Below are 21,922 nucleotides of genomic sequence, written 5' to 3' on the forward strand. Positions count from 1 at the left end.
CAGCCCACCACCAACTTCATATGGGCAACTAGGGATGAGCAATCAAAAATGCTGGGCCAGTCAGCAGTGCCCATGTCCCACGAGTAAATAAATAAAATAAAACTAAACTACGTTTCCAAATGGCAGAAGTTAACTCACTTATCTATATTAGGTTTCAAACCAAATGTCCTAAGAACACAACTGCACTTGTGTAATCAAAAATAAAACATGATCAATAAAAGCACAATAATTAGTTAATGTGCATGGTTGTACAGAAGTAGAAATGCCAATAAGATGTAAGAGTTGACATTAATCCATTGAGCCATGCAATGAGATCATGAATTTCATTGGAGAAAAGGAGGAGGAGAGGGGACCTAATTGAGGTATACAAGATAATGAGAGGCATAGATAGAGTTGATAGCCAGAGACTATTTCCCAGGGCAGAAATGGCTAACACGAGGGGTCATAGTTTTAAGCTGGTTGGTGGAAGGCATTGAGGGGATGTCAGAGGCGGGTTCTTTACACAGAGAGTTGTGAGAGCATGGAATGCGTTGCCAGCAGCAGTTGTGGAAGCAAGGTCATTGGGGTCATTTAAGAGACTGCTGGACATGCATATGGTCACAGAAATTTGAGGGTGCATACATGAGGATCAATGGTCGGCACAACATCGTGGGCTGAAGGGCCTGTTCTGTGCTGTACTGTTCTATGTTCTATGTTCTATGTTCTAATCCCTGCAGTGCAGATAGAGTACAGCTTTGGCTTCCTTACTGGAGAAAGGAAGTACTGGCACTGGAGGGGATGCAGAGGGGGTTCACTGGTTGATCCCATAATTCAGAGGATTGGTTTCTGAGGAGAGATTAAGTAGATTGAGACTGTACTCATTGGAATTTCGAAGAATGAGGCCGATCTTATGGAAACGTATAAAATTTGCAGGGAATAGACAAGAAAGAAGCAAGGAGATTGTTTCCAACTGGCAGGTCAAGCTGGAACTAAGGGGCATAACCTCAAAATAAGGGGGAGCAAATTTAGGACTGCATTGAGAAGGAATTTCTTAATCGAAAGGGTTATGAATCTTTGGAATTTCCTACCAAGTGAAGCAGTTGAGGCTACAAAGTGTGAAGCTGGATGAACACAGCAGGCCGAGCAGCATCTTAAGATGCTGCTCGGCCTGCTGTGTTCATCCAGCTCCACACGTTGTTATCTCGGATTCTCCAGCATCTGCAGTTCCCATTATCTCTGAAGCAGTTGAGGCTACCTCGTTGAATTTTTTTTAAGGCAAAGATAGATTTTTAAACAGTAAAAGAATTAAGGGTTATGGTGAGCGGGTGGGCAAGTGAAGCTGAGTCCATGAAAAGATCAGCCATGATCTAATTGGATGATGGGGCAGGCTTGAGGGGCCGGGTGGTCTACTCTTGCTCCTATTCTATATGTTCTTATGTTTTTACAGAGGCCATTTGGCCCATCGAGTGTACACCAACGCTCTGAAGAACATCCCAGCCTCTTTCTATAAACCCACATTGACCATAGTTACCCACCCAGCCTGCACACTACAGGAGAGACTAGTGGAGAGAATGTGAAGAGATTTGCACTTCATGACCTCAGGATCACCCAAAATGCTTTGCAGCCAATAAAAAGAAGGACCTATAAATTGCAATCAGGGTTTGAATATAAAAAGCCAATTTCCACTTGACCAACATTATAATGACCAAATGATCTATTTTTTTTGTGATGCTTGTGAGACAAATGTTGCCCATAAATACTGCAGGGAACTCTGCTGTACTTTTTTTGCAGTAGTATCGTGGGATCATTTAAATCCATCGTATGGGGCCTTCAGTTTAATGTCTAATTTGTAAATGGTGCCTCTGAACAGTTCAGACTTCCCTGAGTTCAGAACTGGGAGTTTCAGACTGAGGGAAGAATGAGGTATGAATGCGTAATCTTCTCTGTCAGAAGCAAAAATGGCACCCATGGAGTTATGGCTGACACCTAAAACAATTCTCTTCAAATAATTAAAGAGCTTTTTCTCTTTTATTTGTGAAATATGTCTGTATGAAATTGCTTTCTTTATTAAATGTGGTTTTACTGGCTCCTCAGAGCACTCCTCAGAGTCGGTCATGCTCAGCAATGCAATGGATTTTCGATAATCTTGCTGCAACTCCTAGCCAGAAGTCAGGCAGGGAACATTGGCTTGTGAGCATATTTTATATTTTGATGGAGAGGCAGAAGTGAGTTTTTGAAAATCAGGTGACCATAACTATAACACATATGCTATACAACCTATTTCTGTTCCTGTCAAGTTTCCTTTGCCATCCATGAGACATCATGGCTGATCTGATAATCCTCAATTCCACTTCTTTGCTTTGCTTTGTTTTCCTGTAACCCATGACTCCCTACCTGTCTTAACATTTACCTTTCTTAGTCTTGAATTTACGCCTCTGGTAAAGGATTTTACTCACTTAAAAGTAACGTACTGCTGAATCCGTACTCTAGAATGTAAACAGAAAATGATTGAGAAACTTTCAAAGAAATGTCATACTGTTTTCAAAATATTAGCTCTGTTTCCCTCTACACAGATTTCCCAGACCTCTGAGTTTCTCCTGCACGTTCTATTTTGGCCGTCCTCACTATTAATCTTCCCGCCTATTTTTGTACCACTTGCAAACTTGGCAAATGTACATTCATTTCAGTTATAGAGTCATACAGCTAGGAAACATGCCTTTCAGCACAGGCTGTTGTCCGGGCTGACACAGTCCTATCTGCCTGTGTTTGGCCCATATCCTTCTCAACCTTCTCTAACTATGTACCTGTCAAAATGCCTTTTAAATGTCGTAATTGTAACTGCCTCTACTACTTCCTCTGGCAGCTCATTCCATTTACATAATACCCTTTGTGTGAAAATGTTCACCCTTTTAAATCTGTCCTCCTCACTTTAAACCTATGGCCTCTAGTTTTGGACTCACCTACCCTTGGGAAAAGACCTAGTTTAAGCCTTATTTATGCTCCTCATGATTTTATACACTCTATAAGGTCATCCCTTAGTCTCATAGAACATAGAACATAGAACATAGAACAGTACAGCACAGTACAGGCCCTTCGGCCCTCGATGTTGTGCTGACCTGTCAGACCAATCTGAAGCCCATCTAACCTACACTATTCCATGTACGTCCACATGCTTATCCAATAACGACTTAAATGTACCTAAAGTTGGCGAATCTACCACCGTTGCAGGCAAAGTGTTCCACTCCCTTACTACTCTCTGAGTAAAGAAACCACCTCTGACATCTGTCCTATATCTTTCACCTCTCAATTTAAAGCTATGCCCCCTCGTGCTTGCTGTCACCATCCTAGGTAAAAGGCTCTCCCTATCCACCCTATCTAACCCTCTGATTATTTTATATGTTTCAATTAAGTCACCTCTCAACCTTCTTCTGTCGAATGAAAACAGCCTCAAGTCCCTCAACCTTTCCTCGTAAGACCTTCCCTCCATACCAGGCAACATCCTAGTAAATCTCCTCTGCACCCTTTCCAAAGCTCCCACATCCTTCTTATAACGCGGTGACCAGAACTGTACGCAATACTCCAAGTGCGGCCGCACCAGACTTTTGTACAGCTTCACCATAACCTCTTGGTTCCGGAACTCGATCCCTCTATTAATAAAAGCTAAAACACTGTATGCCTTCTTAACAGCCCTGTCAACCTGGGTGGCAACTTTCAAGGATCTGTGTACATGGACACCGAGATCTCTCTGCTCATCCTACTACCTGCCTCCTACCATCGAAGGAAAAATGTCTGAGCCTAATAACGCAAACCCTCTAGTCCCAGTAATGTTCTTGTAAATAATTTTTGCACCTTTTAATAATGTCCTTCCTGGAGGATCACTGAAATCCTTAATATTTACTGGTGTTGATTGTGTCCCCATTAATGTTTCCTTTGGCATACGTTAGTTGCAGGTTGTCATGTTGTCATGTTGAAAACGCCCTTTTAATGCCAAGTCTGTCGCTACCACTTATTAACCAATCCTTCCTCCATGTTAATAAAAGCACCCACCCCCCCCACCGTCATGTTCTCTTATCTTATTAAGTAACCTAATGCACACATGTCTGATTGAAATCCTTATGGAAATCCAAATCATTTACCTCTACTGGTTCCCAATTATCACTGTTAGAGGTTACAACAGGAAATGGATCAGTTGGAGGCATAGGCAGAGAAATGGCAGATGGAGTTTAATCTGGACAAATGTGAGGTGATACGTTTTAGAAGGTCATGTTCAGGTGGAAGTAAAACAGTGAATTGCAGTACCTTTAAGAGTATTGAAATGCAGAGGGATCTGGGTGTACAGGTCCACAGATCACTGAAGGTGGCAGCACAGGTAGATAAGGTAGTGAAAAAGGCCTATGGTGTGCTTGCCTTCATTGTAATGTGCATTGAGTATAAGAACAGACTAGTTATGCCACAGCTTTATAGAACTTTGGTTAGGCCACGCTTGGAATATTACTACCCCAATGCACTCGAACTGGTCACCACACTTCCGGAAGGATGTGGATGCTTTGGAGAGGGTACAAAAAGGGTTTACCAGGATATTGCCTGGTTTGGGAGATTTTATCTGTAAAGTTAGATAGACTGGGTTCGTTTTCTCTAGAATACATGAGGTTGAGGAGCCTGATCGAACTTAATGCGATTGTGAATGGCATGAATAGAGTAGAAAGTATGAGGCTTTTTCCATGGGTAGAGTGGTCAATTACCAGGGGACATGGAGTCAAGGTGCAGGGGAGAAGAGGGGGAGTGTAAAAGAGATATGTGAGGCACGTTTTTCCACATAAAGGGTAGTGAGTACCTGGAATACACAGCCAGAGGAGGTGACAGAAGCAGACACAATATCAGCATTTAAGAAGCACCTGAATGAATACATGAATAGGAAGAGAATAGAGAAATACAGATCCTGTAAATGAAGATAACATTAGTACAGAAGGGAAAAATGTGTCGACACAGGCTTGGAGGGCCGAAGGGCCTATTCCTGTGCTGTATTGTTCTTTGTACTTTGTACCCTGGTGTTATCTCCTCAAAGTACTGTAATGAATTTGGCAGATATGATTTCCCCTTCATATAGCCATGCTGTCTCTGCTTGATATGTTATGTATTTCTAAATGATTGACTAGAACATCTTTTATTATAGATTCTAGCAATTTCCCAGGAACGAAAGTCACGCTAACTGGCCAAGAGTTACCTGTATTTTTGTCTCTTTCACTTTTTGAATAAGGGCATTACATTACAGTTGCCTAACTTTCTAGGACATGTTGGGGATTATTCAAAGATTAATGCACCAGTACATCCATTACTTTGATAGTTATTTGCTCTAATATTCTTAGATGCATCCCATCAAGCCCAGGGCACTGATTGGCTTTTAACCGTGTTGGTTTCCTTGGTATTTTTTTAAATGATATTTATTGTTTCTATTTCCTCTCCTCCTATTGACCCTTGATCATTCATTGATTTTGGAATACTTTTAGTGGAGTTTACCATGAATACTGATGGAAAGTATTTATTCACAAACTAAAATAATTACCTCAGGCACACTCTACAGATTACAAAATCTGAACGAGAATGTGGAATTTTCATTGGGTTTAAAAGTAGATGGTATGAGCATCTAGGTAGAAGATATGCTTAAGACTGCGACATGAATTTTTGTTTTGTGGTCAAGTGCAACCAATTTGAGGATTATCCAGCTCTTGATCATGACTGAAGTTACTATAGACAGCTCTTGTAAAAGGATACATGAGGTACTAACCACTCTCAAGTGCCTTTGGACACGTAAAGTTGACCTAAACATCTCAAGCGGTGTAATATGTTCAGGGAGAAAAATGTTTTTACGTGAAGTTCTTTGCCAGCCAAATTGTCACAGCTGCACCAATGATATATAGCCATACAAAGAACAAGAAGCCTGGTACTGGATACTGTGCACTGGCTAATGATCAACAATGGCAACGAGGAGAATGTGAGAATGGTGAATTATGCCAGAATTGCCAAGCACAACCAGGCAAAGAACTTCTACGAACTCCTGAGTTCCATCAGTCACAAAAACCCAAGTTTATTTTTAATTCTCAATACTGTTTGCTCCTGGTCACTGACTACTTTTCTAAATTTCCAGTTGTCAGACAACTAAAGGACAGTTAAAATTTGACAATGGCAGACTGACAACAAGTGCAATGTTCAGCATGTTCAGTACACCTGAAATAATCACATCTGTCAATGTGCTACAGTTTACAGATAGACCTTTTGAGAGTGCAAACTGCAACATAAACCAGGTGATATGCATCATGGTGGGACCATAGTCCTGAAAGACCACATAATTAGGGCTGTATCAAAGATAAAGGAGATGGTAGGATTTTGCTGGACAGTGATGGGTCAGATTATTACCAGAAAATAAAATGAACAAACAAGAATGTGTGGATGTCATATTGGACCAAGAAACCATAATAATGTAGGGAAACTCAACGATGGAACAGGCTTAAAGACTTTATGTATTCATGTTTTCCTGGGTGTTGCTTGGAATGAAGGATGAGAAGTGACTTGATAGAGGTGAACAAAATAATCAGAGGTATAGATAGAGTGACAGCCAGAGACGTTTTCCTAGGTTGGAGCTAGCTGTTATGAGGGGACATAGTTTTAAAGTGAGTGGGGGTAGATACAGAGGAGAAGTTAGAGGTGGGTTCTTTACTCAGAGAGTGATAAGGGCGTGGAATGCGTTGCTGGAGAGGGTAGTGGAGTCGGCCTTATTAGGGGCATTTAAGCAGCTACTATACAGGCATATGGATGATGGTATAAGGTGGGGGTGGAGGTTACATAGACTTTCAGTTTAGGGTAAAAGTTTGGCACAACATGGTGGGCCAAAGGACCTGTACTGTGCAGTACTGTTCTACGTTCTATGTGATTGGGTTAATCAAAGTGGGAAGGATAGCAAGAGCAACAAATTCATCGAGTGCATTGGGGTAGTTCCCTCGAGCAGCAAGTCATGGAACCAACCAGGGAGTGGGTAGTCTTGGATCTGGTAATGAGTAATGAGGCAGTTTAGAACATAGAACATAGAAAACAGTACAGCACAGTACAGGCCCTTCAGCCCATGATGTTGTACGAACCTATTATCCTACTAAAATCAAATTACTCTGCATACCCTACATTTTACTATCCTCCATGTGTCTATGGAAGAGTCGCTTAAAAGTCTCTACAGTATCTGATTCCACTGCCACTGCCAGCAGTGCATTCAACACGCCCACCGCGTTAATAATTGACCTCTGAGCAAAAGAGTCCTTCGGACAAAACCATCATAACAAGATAGAAATTAATACTCAGTTCGTGAATGAGAAACTTAGGTGTGAAACAACTGTGTTTAACTCAAAGAGAGGCATAATGAAATGAGGATGGAGTTGGCTTGGTGAACTTAGTGGATAGATTGGTAGGAATAACATCGAATTTGGTTTATTATTACATTGAATCACATGAGAATATTATAGCCAATTACACTTTTGAAGTGTAGTTACTGCTGAAATGCAGCAGCTATTGTATGCACAGCAAGCTCCCACAAACAGCAATGTGATATTTTACAATACTGTGGCCTAAAGAGGTGTATTTGTCCTTGTTTTTGTTTGAAGGGAGGATTTAAGACAGATGTACCAAGCAGTCTGCTTCAAAGTAAACAGATTTTGAGGCCTTAGGAATTTATTTTCTGAATTCAACACAATAGAAGCAGCCTGAATGGATGGGGTCAAGCTCCCACAGAACCAGGATTTTTGGTTTTAGTTTTTCAGTGCAGCAGCAGCTGCTTGGTTCTTGAAGCTGGATATGGAAGCTCTTATTCCACTCTCTTTTGTAGCTAAAGCTGGGGTACCCTTCGTGCTGATAGAATTGCATGTGAGACAATCTGTTTTACGAATTTGCCTCTGCCAAAGGTGTGTTTATGGGATCTTACTATCTTGGAACAGTTACTGCTTAGTAGTTAAATCATCTATTATTCTGTTAAGTTTTCCAATAGTGTTATGTAATTCCAATTTCTTCTTTCTTCTATTGTATTTTAACAAGACTATATGAATAAAGTGTGTTTTGAGTCAAGCCTGGTAGTTTGACCAATCAAATTATATCTGGAACATAACATCTGGCACTTGCCTTTAAAGTAAGAAAAAGGTAGGGTCTAGGCTATCTCCTTCATATAATTTGAGGGGGTTGGGTCTGGTCCATGACAGATGAATCCCTTGATAGCTGTCTTAGTGTCCTTGTTTGTAAAGAGTAGCCAAGGCATTAGGGAAATAATAACAGAAATTGCTGGAAAAGCTCAGCAGGTCGGTCAGCATCTGTGCAGAGAAATCAGAATTAATGTTTTCGAGTCAAGTGACCCTTCGTCAGAGCTCAACCTGAAATGTTAACTCTGATTTCTCTTCACAGATGCTACCAAAACTGATGAGCTTTTCCAGCGCTTTCTTTTTTTTTTCTTGACAACTGCAGTTCTTTTGGTTTTTACTGGGGAAATAATTTCCTGCTCCTGTATGAAACATTGACCATGGGATCTTCACATTCATCTGAACAGGCAGGTGAGCCCTTGGTTTAACATCTACCTGAGTGGCAGTACTCAGACAGAACAACAGAGGCTTGAAATCTTAACTTGGGTTTTGTGTTCAGATCTCATCTATATTTTTGTTTTTTTTTCTCCCCCCCTCTGGTAAAGTAGACATATTCGGGGCTGATGATTCCCATAATGCCAGGCTAAATGTCCTGCATGGTCAAAGACACACCCTGGTTTAGTTAGGCCACTGTGAAAAAGATAACCTTGATTGACTTGTTTTAGTTGCTAAGGTGCTCATTATGTTTCCTTTTCCCTTCCACAGAATTTCTACAAGGACATTGACCGAGAAGAGATGTATATACGGTGAGTGAGCTGATTCTCAATTAATCAAGACCGTTCACTTTTACGAGCCCTTATCAATCTGAGTTAGTCATAGACTCTCCTGATACCGGTGCTTGCTTGGAGAATTTTCTGAGTGGCCCTGTTTTTGTCCCTTCAAGAAGAAATAATTGCATTCATCTCACACCTTCTCCAAGTGCAGAACTCCTCAAATCTGTTGGCTGTTGCATTGACAATCAGCATGTTTCATGTCCATTGGCATCCCTTGTAATTGCACAGACTTCATCAAATTGCATAGAATGACAATCTATTACACCAAATGACATTGTTTTACGAAACAGAAACTGGTTAATTGGCCTGGTTTATGTTCCAACCAAGCTAACAACATTTATGCTTTAACCAAGCTCCTTCGCACTTACTTTATCTCACTCTATTGACATCCTTCCATCTCTCGACCCCTTGTATGCTTTTCTTGAAGCTCCTTAAATGCACCTCAGTGGTAGTGAGTAAGGCATAAAGAAGCAACCCTCGTTGAGTTTATTTTTGACTTTTTTTAAATTTCTGGCCTCTCCAAAAAAACAGACGCATAAACTGTTGAATTATTTTGTTTCTAATGAGCTGTAGCGCTATCTTGACCAGCACTTATTGCCCGTCCCTAGTTGCTCTTGAGAAGGTGGTGATGATATTGCCCACCCTTGATTACCCAGTGGGAATTTATGAGTTAACTACATTGCTGTGCACTTGGAGTCATGCATGGGTCAGACTGAGTAGTGATGGCAGATTTCCTTTGCTAAAGGGCATACTTGAAGCAGGTGTGTTTTCATGATAATTGGCAATGGCTACAGCTAATTTTTTGAAATGGTCTAGCTAAATTTTAATTCCAGATTTTTATTGAACTCTAATTGCAGCAGCTGCTATGATGGGGTTTGACCGCATGTCCTGAGATCATTAGCCTGGAGTTCTTAATTACACTGTGCAGCTGATTCCCTAAAGCAGTCAAAAATGTGTATAACATACAGGCAAATGTGATTTTACATATTTTAAAATCTGTCAGGACACATCTAAACCATAGCCCTCTTTTGAGGTTTGGCTGTGCATAAAGTGAAAGTCCCCTGGGAGGTAAAGGGAGAAATTTTAACAGTACAAAGGGGCCAGGCTGTGAAAGATAGAAGTTCAGAAAGGAGTAACTTGCTGTTCACAATAGTTTATGTACCACGGTGAACATACACCCTGAGGCACAGCTACACCAGCAAAGTCAATATTATTTACACTGAGGCCACAGCATCAGAAACATCTCAGGGCTGACAAAAGTGTATACAAAATATATATACAAAATATAGATTTCAGAGAAATCTGTATTTTCATATCTATTAAAGATGGAGCCAAACAGAAGAAGGTGATTAGAATATATTTAAGACTGTAATAAGAATCAGAGAGAAATAATCTAAACCACAATATTGGCAGCATGATTTTAAACATTAAAATGTATTCTTAAGGTCACAGAAATGGATATGCATTACGTTTTAGGCCACAGAAGGTAGGAAAATCATCACTTTTCTGGCATGAAAGCAGGAGAATTTTATCTGCACTGCAGAAAGTGGGAAAGTGTTCATTTTACCTGCAGAAGGCAAGAAACAACTATTTTGACTACAAGAAAGTGGGAAGACATCCCAGTAGACAGTACAGATATACAATAAAATGCAGTATTGCCATAACACAGAATTGGAAACTTCACTTGAAGAAAAAGACAGCGTATTCCTATAGCTAACACTTCAATATCTTAAAAAAACAAGGAAAATAAAACTAGTCATAAAAGTAAAAGTCTTCCGAAGAAAAAGCTTAAGACTGCATTGTCTTAATGCAGAATTAGAAACTTTAAAATCAGACATGCAGCAGCATTCTGTTACTGTAGAAGTTAAAATAGCTGTGAAGAAGACTGCATAATTTTAAGAATATCTGGCAGGAGAAATAATAAGCACAGAAGGATTTAATATCAAAACTGAATATAGATTTTGAGATTAGACATATTGGGAAAAAGAATTTCAAAATACAGAATTGTTTCAATACTAAATGCTGAATCTCAAGTTGAGCAAATAAGTATAATACTGTATTCTACAGGATACCTTTGAAGAAATTGTTCAAGCTTTTTGATAATTATTTTAATCCAAGAACAAATACATTTCTTACAGAGCAAGATTTAACAAAGGAACTCATCATCTAGGGAGATCATTGAATGATCAGTTTGGTAGAAAGCTGTGACGATTTTTAAAAATTCAATCACAGGAGGAGGGCATTGCTGGCTAGACCAGCATTTATTGCCCATCCCTAATTGCCCAGAGGGCAGTTAAGTGTCAACCACATTGCTGTGGGTCTGAAGTCACAGAAAAGCCAGACCAGTAAGAAGGGCAGTTTGCTTCCATCGAGGATATTAGTGAAACTTTAACAAGAGGATTCATAAGATACAGAATTGTTGTTGGAATTATAGATGAGTCTTTGTCAGACCTGTTAAGTCTAAAGAAGATTTGACTTCAGAGAGAGGTATTCATATCAAGCTGGAAACAGAAACTGTGAATGAATATCACATCAGAATTATCATATAAACATCAGAACTGACTACAAGACGCTTCGGCAGTTACTCCCAAAGACAAAAGACCCAAATACCCACAATGAGCAGGACAAGTGTGATATATAAAATAACACGCAGCAACTGTGAGAAACTCTACATTGGACAGACGGGTGGGAAATGTGCCACCAGGCTACATGACCAATAGCACGACCAACTCTCCATCATTTCAATTCACTCCGACATAGAAGGACATCAATTTAACTGAAACAAAGTCACAGTACTCAGAGAGGCAAGACAAAGACAAGCATGAATTCCTGGAGGCCTGGTTTTTAACCACCCATTCAATTAACAAACATGTTGAAATGGATCCCTTCTACATACCATTATGGTACAAAACTGGAAACAAGACTGCTCACCGTCACGGACTGGACAATATAAATTCAGAGCAGGACAGAACAACACTGCTTCAATGGAGGCTACACAGCACTAACCATGTCACCTAGAAGGGAGGCGAAACGTTTGCATGAAAACCAGTCAGCTTGGTGAACCAACCGCAACCCGAGCTACAGATCTTCCTTAAACGTATACAGGGGTTCAGGAACATAGCATCTCAAGTGGCAACTAGGGATTGATAGTAACAAGAGATTGTTCAAAGCTGAAGGTTAAAGAAAACAAGGCAAAAGCAGAAAAGGAACTCAACCAGCATATGATGTATGGTGCAGCTATCAGCCAGATCAACAAAAGCCTAATCGGTCTGCCCCACACTCTCACCACTGCCTTTTATCTTTCTCTGCTTCAAGAGCGTTCCTTTGAATTTTAGCAAATTGTAAGGTGCCTATTCCTTGTTTGTGACTTGGTAGTTCGGGGAAACTTGTGTCCCTGTTTGTAGGATCACGATTGGAAAGTTCAGCTAGATGGAAATCTGGCAAGGAACACAGCAGAAACCGTTGGCTCATATCCCTTGTGCTAAGTATTTTGTTATTTTCCAATCGGCGGGGTCTCTTGGCAAGATGTATTGGCAGGAGATAATGAGGTAGTGGCTGTGTCTCCAGCACCAGATGGTCTTTGAAAATTTACAATTCTAATTTTTGTTTTAAGGCACACATCCACCCTATGTCATTCCAATGCTTCATGAGTGAAACACTCTGGGGATTTACATGCATTACAATTCTCTGATCAAATATTCTCTGCCCTTCGTCTCATCCACTTTGGGTTAGTGCTCTCCGAACAATGTGAGCATCGCTGTTGAAACCATCACCAGTTGCCGATTTTCATGGGAAGCTTTTGAAGAAGGGATTTGGTACGCTTACCTTTATTGATCAGTGCATTGAGTATAGGAGTTGAGAGGTCACATCATGGCGGTACAGGACTTTGGTTAAGCCACTATTGGACTCTAGCGCTCAGTTCTAGTCTCCCTCCTATAAGAAGGAGATTGTGAAACTTGAAAGGGTTCAGAAAAGATTTACAAGGATGTTGCCAGGGTTGGAGTGTTTGAGCTAGAGGAAGCAGCTGAATAGACTGGGGCTGTTTTCCCTGGAGCACAGGAGGCTGAGAGGCTTATAAGGTTTTATAAAATCACAAGGGGCATGGAAAGGGTGAATAGACAAGGACTTTTCCCCTGGATGAGGCAGTCCAAAATGAGAGTGCATAGGTTTAAGATGAGAGGGGAAAGATTATAGAAGGGACTTATGGGACAACTTTTTCACGGAGAGGATAGTGCGTGTATGGTATGAGCTGCCAGAGGAAGTAGGGGAGGATGGTATAATTACACAACATTTAACAGGCATCTGGATGGGTATATGAATAGGAAGGGTTTAGAGGGATATGGGCCAAATGCTGGAAAATGGGACTGGATTTATATTGGATATCTGGTTGGCATGGACGAGTTGGACCGACGAATATGTTTCCCTGCTGTATACCTCTGTGATTCTGTGAGATAGGGACACACAGAAGTGTGGCAGGATACAGTCTGGAATCTCGGAGAGAGTAGCAGGTAGGGAATGAGGATGGGAGAAGCTGGGCAGGGATAGGGGAGGAGCGGGAGGTCAGCAAAAAGGAGGAAGAGGAATTCGGAGCATTGAAAGATTACATATAACAGCACTACAATTGTAGAATTAGTTGAAGAACCCAGGAAATAAATATGTACAATTAACGTAAACCTTTTGCATTTTCTGGTTATCCCGCAACATTTTGTAGCTACCAAAGTCTAGCCACTGTCTCATCAGCACTTCTGATAAAGCCATACTCACTCAGTCATGGGGGTATTGCCTGGATGTTGTTCTCATGCTGGAGTGGGACTTCAGAAAGATGGTCGATTAACTCCACAACTCTTCAACATTTGCTGGAAGTGGCTTTTAATAAGATAACAGGCCTGGCAGAGCGAGTGAAGCCTCTTTTATTGATTCAGCAACAGTCTTTGTTGCTGCAAAACAGATTGCCAAGAGCATATTTTCACCCTCTTACTCTCTATTTATGTCACAGAGCTGTTAGTACTGTGGTGCTGAGTTTCTTTCTGAGTAGCGTACAGAACTGAGGCAAACAGCTAGAGAGCAGGTTTTGTTCTTTGGGCAAATTACAACTTGGACTTTCCTTTTTTTTGTCCCCGTTCTTGGGATATGCTGGCCAGACTGGCATCTGCCGAATTGTGGTAGCAATATTGTGCAGGGATATGGGGAAACAGCTGTGATTGACACAAGGTGATAGAACAGGTGCAAGCACAGTGGGTGCAAGCACAGTGGGCCAAATGACCTCCTCCTGCGCTGTAACAGTTCTGTGATTCTGTGTCAAGTGAGCTGCAATGATAACCACTGTCAGTATGTGATAGGGTACATTGCTGCCAATGTCCTCTTGCTGAGATGGATCTACAGGGCTGATATAGTCTAAACGTGTGAGGCAAGAACCATCTAGTAGCATAACGTGGAAAGATTCTTGCCTCCGACAAGATGGAGGTTATTGCACAATACAAGTTACACATGGTAGGCCTGTCTACATTGAGATCCACAGACATTTCGTCTGTTCCTCACTCAAGTTCTTTTCGTTTTGTGGAATTAGATGGAACTCAAGGAAGCATTAATTATAATTGTCATGGTCACTGTTATTGAGGTTGGTTTTTAATTCCGGATTTTATGAATTGAATTCATGTTCCAGTAGGTGCCAGGAACCTGTGGGTTTACTAATGTACCTCCTCAAACCTACTTCCTCCTTGGGAAACATTTCCTGCTCATTGAGGAAAGTTTCACTGAAGCCATTGAATCAATGTCACTTATAAAATCTTGGGTTTGCATTGCACAGAAAGAGGGCATTGTATTAGTACCAACCTTTTGGATAGAGTGACCCAATTAATCCCACTTCCTCTGTCCATGTGTCTTATCCCTTTCAGAAAGCTTTCGGCAAAGTCAAGCAGAAGAGATTAATGTGTAAAATTAAAGCACATGGGATTTAGAATAGTGTATTGAGATGGATAGATATCTATTTGGCAGACTGGAAACAAAGAGGAGGAGCTTTTTCTGAATGGGGTGCCAGTCAGATACAGCAGAGATCGGGATTAGGACCCCAGCAACTCACGATATATATTACTGTTTTAGCCAAGGGAACTAAATGTAATAGCTCCAAATTTGCAGATGACACAATGTTGGGTGGGAAGATGAGCTGTGAGGAGGACGTAGAGATGCTTCAGTGCGATTTGAACAAGTTGAGTGAGTGGGCATAGCAGCTGCAGTTTAGTGTGGATAAATGTGAGGTTATCCACTTTGAGGGCAAAAACAGGAAGGCAGATTATTAGTCAAATGGCTCTAAACTGAGAGAGGGGGAGATGCATATCAATACCTGGGTATAGCAGTCACTGAGGTTCAGCATTCAGGTGCTGCATGCAATCAAGCAAGTGGAATGTAGGGGGCCTTCATAATGAGAGGATTTGAATAGAGGATGTCTTGCTGCAATTATATGGGAAACAAAAAAACAAAGAACTGCGAATGATGGAAATCAGAAACAAAATCAGAATTTGCTGGAAAAACTTCGCAGATCTGCATCTGTGCAGAGAAAGCAGAATTAACATTTCATGTCAGAGGTCTGAACTAGACCTGAAGAAAGGTCACTGGATCTGAAACATCCATAAGACCATAAGACATAGGAGCAGAAATTAGGCCATTCAGCCCATTGAGTCTGTTCTGCCATTGAATCATGGCTGTTAAGTTCCTCAACCCCATTCTCCTGCTTTCTCCCTGTAACCCTTGATCTCCTTGATAATCAAGAACCTATGTGTCTCAATCTTGAATATTTTCAATGACCTGTCCTCCACAGCCTTCTGTGGCAGTCAATTCCATAGATTCACCATTCTCTGGCTGAAGAAGTTTCTCCTTATCTCCGTTCCAAAAGGTCTTCCCTTTACTCTAAGGCTGTACCCTCGGGTCCCAGTCTCTCCTACAAAGGAAAACATCTTCCCAACATCCACTCTGTCCAGGCCATTCAGTATTCTTTTAGTTTCAATTAGATGCCCCCCTCATCTGTCTAAACTTCAGTGAGTATAGTTCCAGAGACCTCAAACGTTCCACATATGTTAAGCTTTTCATTCCTAGGACCATTTTCATGAACCTCCTCTGAACCCGCTGCAGGGTCAGTACATCCTGCCTGAAATATGGGGCCCAAAACTGCACACAGTACTTCAAATGTGGCCTGACTAGAGCCTTATAAAGCCTCAGTAGTCCATCCCTGTTTTTATATTCAAGTCCTCTCAAAATAAATGCCAACATTGCACGTCGACTCTATTTTCTCTGTAAAGATGCTGCTAGACCTCGGCTGAATTTTTCCAGTAATTTCTGATTTTGTTTCAACTACGTGGGGCCTTGTGTGCGCAGTTTATGTGCGGTTTTGGTCTCCCAATGTGACAAAAAGGTGCTCTTGCGGTAGGGGGAGCACAGCAAAGGTTTACCAGACTGACTCCTGGGATTGCAGGATGAATGTTTGAGGAGAGGTGAATCAGTTGAGATTACATTTGCTGGTGTTTATAACACTGAGGGAAGATCTCAAAGAAACCCTCAAAATCCTAAATGGACAAACAGGGTGGATGCAGGAAGATGTCCCTGATGGCAGGGAATTCCAGAGCCAGGGACGACAGTAAACCACTTAGAATTGAGATGGGGAGAAATTGTTTCACCCAGACAATGGTGAGTTTGCAGATTTCTCTGCCGCAGAAAGCAGTTAAGAACAAAAAGTTGCATGATTTCAAGAAGGAGGTAATTTTGGTACTTGGGGTGAAAGGGATCAAAGATTCGGGAGAAGAGTAGGAACAGGCAAATGAATTGGATGATCAACCATGACCGTAATGAACGGTGAAACGCCTATTTCTTCATCTATTTTTGATGTTTCTAAGCCCTGCAAGTTTTCTTTTTTCCCTCTTCACATTTACACTACATTTCCTTTGAAATGTTGCCATTGAATCTTCTCCCAACACCCAATTGCGCTTTAATTTGGAGCAAGTCACTACTTAAAAAGAAATCTGCGTATCTCGTTCCTTTATTCTGTTGTCAAATACACATCCTATTAACAATGTGTGATGGTGGCTATCCTCAAAATTCTGTTCAATGCACAGCAGCAGAGCAGAGAAGAGCACAAATCCTGTGGACATCATCGATGTGGACCAAAGCCTAGTGAATGGAGCTGGAGTATATATCATCCATGATTGAATTAAATATAGGAGGAATCACAATTGCAGCAAGGAACGCCTGTAGTTTTTTCAAGGCAATGAGAACACAAAACACAGATTATCGAAACAGCATATGGTGGCATTGAGTTAAGTCTTGACTTATCTTGACACTCGTCACATCTCCCACCTCACTCTCCTGGTAAGATAACTTCCAACCACTAATCTTCAAGGGTCACCAATGAAGACAGTCAACCTCTCATATAATACCAGCATCCAAAGAATTATTCCTCATCAACAGTCAATACAGTGAAAGATTTAGATAATGGAGCAGTCTTTTGCAGTCTATGAAGTATTTAGGCAGGTTCTTTACTCAGAGAGTGGTAAGGGTGTGGAACGTCCTGCCTGCCAATGTAGTTAACTCAGCCACATTAGGGGCATTTAAACAGTCCTTGGATAAGCATATGGATGATGATGGGATAGTGTGGGGGGAGGGGCTTAGATTAGTTCACAGGTCAGTGCAACATCAAGGGCCGAAGGGCCTGTTCTGCGCTGTATTGTTCTATGTTCTAAGTATCATCACTGATGCCATGGAGGAAATGTGACAGCTAATTTGCATACAGGAATTTCCCGCACTCAAAAAGACAATAGCCTGTGTATTTTTATTGAAATTTGTTGCAATATGTTGACCAGGATATCGGGGAGAACAACTTTGCTCTTCTTCCACATTGCATCATTGGATCTTTTATACCGGTTCACCTTGGAGAATAGGTGAAGCTTTAGTTTAATGTCCCACCCATAAGACAACACATCAGAAAATGCGGAGATAGTAGGAACTGCAGATGCTGGAGAATCTGAGATAACAAGGTGTAGAGCTGGATAAACACAGCTGGTCAAGCAGCATCAGAGGAGCAGAAAGGCTGACACTTTGGGCCTGGACCCTTCTACAGTAAAAATGTCTAGGTGTCAGACACAATGATACACTCCATTAGGAAGAGGGCTTCAATCTGCAAACATAGTGACTGGAGGCAAATTGACAACAACAAAAGCTGGAAGTGACACATTTAAGACCAGGAGAGAGTGATCCCACAATCCCTGTTCCTACATTTGGAGAGAATGAAAAGGCCTATTTAGCCTTTGTCTCTTTCCTAAAAATGTGTAAAATTCTCGATGCTTATTGTCGAAGAGAGGGAAGTGTAGATCTATCAGAAACAGTGAGCTGTCTTTCGTCAGATCAACCTGAAGCCAATCACCTGAAGCCCTGCTCTTCATCAAATGGAACATTGCTATGCATTTAATTTCATTAGTAACACCATTTGTGTTAAACATCTGCTAACACAAAATTGACTGATTACTCATGTTGACTGTCAGAACAAACAATTAACAGGGGAAGGTCACTCTCTGATTTTGTTTGCTGACTATGGCAGGTCGCTGACAGAAACTTATGCATTGTCAGTAAATTAGAATTCTTGTTGTGCCATCGAAAGGATTTTATGATGTTAATGAGAGCCCACGGGCATTTACCAAGGACATCCTACAATTACTGTCTCTGGTGTGTTTGATTACATTACCAAATTGCTGCTTGCGGTGACACTACCGCAATATTAATGATAAACAGGAGACTCTGTCATTATGGAACACCAGGTTCTTTTGTTATTGTTCTCTATCATCTGATGAATACACTCGATTCTTAATAGGTCACTGGCCCACAGGCAGTGTTAACTGCTCTGTATCTCAGAGCAATATGTGGCTAGCCCTCAGAGGATGAATGGATCCAAATCTGAGAAGAGACATGGTGGAAGAAGATTTGCCGAATTGGGTTTGTCTTAACAGGAAAGATTGAGCGGTTTCATTCAATCCCTACAGCATGGAAGCAAGCTGTTCAGCCCATCAAGTCCACACTGTCCCCTCCACAGAACATCCCACCCAGACCCACCTCCCCACCCCATTCTTGTAACACTACATTTCCCATGGCTAACCCACCTAACCTACACATCCGTGGGCACTATGGACAATCCACCTAACACATGGGAGGAAACTGGAGCATCTGGAGGAATCCCATATAGACATGGGGAGAATGTACAAATTCTGCACTGACAGTTGCCCAAAGCTCGAATTGAACCTGAATCCTTGCTGCGGTAAGGCAGCAGTGCTAACCACTGAGCCACCGTGCCACCCAGTTTATGTCTGTTACTCTATGGAGGTTAGAATAATGAGAGGAGATCTAACTGAGGCATGCGAGATGCTGAAGGGGATTTACAAAATAGATGTAGGGAGGATGTTTCCTTATGTAGGGAAATCGAGAGAGTTTGTGGTGTTAGGACAAGGTGTAGCTACCCCAGAGTGCAATTGATGCTGGAATGTTGAATAAATTTAAGGAGCAGATTGAATGATTTTTAATTAGTATTGGGATGAAGGATTATGGAGAGTGGGCAGGAAAGTGGAGTTGAGGCTCAGATGAGATCTGCTATGATTGTCCTGAATGGTAGTGCAGGTTCAGGGGTTGAATTGCCTGTCCCTTCTCTTAGTTCTTATGTTTAGGTTAAATCAAGAGCAGATGTTCTGATACTCTTGGACAGCAGCGCCAGGCAAGAGGGTGTATTTTAAATTGGTGAAGGGCAGCTTTAGGAATGTCCTCACAAAATGTTCTTCAGGAAGTCTGAAGTCAGCAGGGATGAACCATTCTCCATGTTTCACCTCACAACATGTAAATATGTGTCAGTTCTGTTATAACACATTTTTCTTCAACGCAAATTGGTTTTAACGCAATTGGAGAATTATAGAATGCTACTTGTAAAATGTGAACTTTCCCGACAGATATTGACTACAACGCAGTTCCACCCCCACCACTTTAAATGTTGCTGTTGTAGCATTTTTTCTTACAACATGAGATTGCATGAGAATGGAACTATTGTGTTATATCAGAAACAACTGTAATATAACTTCTGAAAACACAATGGGAATTGGAGATTGATCATTGAATACATAGATTGCAGAATCCCTACAGTATGGAAAAAGGCCCTTTGGCCCAACAAGTCCACGCCTACCTTAAGACATCTCACCCAGAACAATTTTCCCAGAACCCACCTCATCGACACACCCCTGAACACTACGGGCAATTTAGCACGGTCGATACACCCAAGCCTGCACATCTTTGGACTGTGGGAGGAACGCACCCGGAGGAAACCCACACAGACACGGGGCGAATGTGCAAACTCCTCACAGACAGTTGCCTGAGGGTGGAATCAAATCCAGGTCCCTGGTGCTGTGAGGCAGCTGTGCTAGCTACTGTGCCGCAGTATTCAAGATAATGAAATGTGAGGCTGGATGAACACAGCAGGCCCAGCAGCATCTCAGGAGCACAAAAGCTGACGTTTCGGGCCTAGACCCTTCATCAGAGAGGGGGATGGGGTGAGGGTTCTGGAATAAATAGGGAGAGAGGGGGAGGCGGACCGAAGATGGAGAGAAAAGAAGATAGGTGGAGAGGAGAGTATAGGTGGGGAGGTGGGGAGGGGATAGGTCAGTCCAGGGAAGACGGACAGGTCAAGGAGGTGGGATGAGGTTAGTAGGTAGAAGATGGAGGTGCGGCTTGGGGTAGGAGGAAGGGATGGGTGAGAGGAAGAACAGGTTAGGGAGGCAGAGACAGGTTGGACTGGTTTTGGGATGCAGCGGGTGGAGGGGGAGAGCTGGGCTGGTTGTGTGGTGCAGTGGGGGGGAGGGGTCGAACTGGGCTGGTTTAGTGATGTGGTGGGGGAAGGGGAGATTTTGAAACTGGTGAAGTCCACATTGATACCATTGGGCTGCAGGGTTCCCAAGCAGAATATGAGTTGCTGTTCCTGCAACCTTCGGGTGGCATCATTGTGGCACTGCAGGAGGCCCATGATGGACATGTCATCTAAAGAATGGGAGGGGGCGTGGAAATGGTTTGCGACTGGGAGGTGCAGTTGTTTATTGCGAACCGAGCGGAGGTGTTCTGCAAAGCGGTCCCCAAGCCTCCGCTTGGTTTCCCCAATGTAGAGGAAGCCACACCGGGTACAATGGATTCAGTATACCACATTGGCGGATGTGCAGGTGAGCACCTGCTTGATGTGGAAAATCATCTTGGGGCCTGGGATGGGGGTGAGGGAGGAGGTGTGGGGGCAAGTGTAGCATTTCCTGCGGTTGCAGGGGAATGTGCCGGGTATGGTGGGGTTGGAGGGCAGTGTGGAGCGAACAAGGGAGTCACGGAGAGAGTGGTCTCTTCGGAAAGCAGACAGGGGTGGGGATGGAAAAATGTCTTGGCTGGTGGGGTCGGATTGTAGATGGTGAAAGTGTCGGAGGATGATGCGTTGTATCCGGAGGTTCATGGGGTGGTGTGTGAGAATGAGGGGGATCCTCTTTGGGCGGTTGTGGCGGGATGTGAGGGATGTGTTGCGGGAAATGCGGGAGACGCGGTCAAGGGCGTTCGCGACCACTGTGGGGGGAAAGTTGCGGTCCTTGAAGAACTTGGACATCTGGGATGTGCGGGAGTGGAATGCCTCATCGTGGGAGCAGATGTGGCGGAGGCGGAGGAATTGGGAATAGGGGATGGAATTTTTGCAGGAGGGTGGGTGGGAGGAGGTGTATTCTAGGTAGCTGTGGGAGTCGGTGGGCTTGAAATGGACATCAGTTACAAGCTGGTTGCCTGAGATGGAGACTGAGAGACCCAGGAAGGTGAGGGATGTGCTGGAGATGGCCCAGGTGAACTGAAGGTTGGGGTGGAAGGTGTTGGTGAAGTGGATGAACTGTTCGAGCTCCTCTGGGGAGCAAGAGTCCGCGCCGATACAGTCATCAATGTAACGGAGGAAGAGGTGGGGTTTGGGGCCTGTGT

At 42.5% G+C, this 21,922-nt stretch overlaps 1 protein-coding gene across 3 annotated transcripts in view; it reads left to right on the plus strand.

Annotated features, from left to right (window-relative positions):
• Nucleotides 1-21,922, plus strand: part of LOC125454992 (dedicator of cytokinesis protein 2-like) — a 1,138,509-nt gene that overhangs the window by 975,971 nt on the left and 140,616 nt on the right. For all 3 annotated transcript variants that reach the window (XM_059650434.1, XM_059650430.1, XM_059650433.1), the window contains one exon: nucleotides 8,853-8,893. In XM_059650434.1, coding sequence (XP_059506417.1) covers nucleotides 8,853-8,893 — 41 coding nt within the window. The remainder of the gene's footprint in view (nucleotides 1-8,852; nucleotides 8,894-21,922) is intronic.

Source organism: Stegostoma tigrinum, chromosome 1 (genome assembly GCF_030684315.1).
Source record: "Stegostoma tigrinum isolate sSteTig4 chromosome 1, sSteTig4.hap1, whole genome shotgun sequence".
In the NCBI taxonomy this organism is placed as follows: domain Eukaryota; kingdom Metazoa; phylum Chordata; class Chondrichthyes; order Orectolobiformes; family Stegostomatidae; genus Stegostoma; species Stegostoma tigrinum.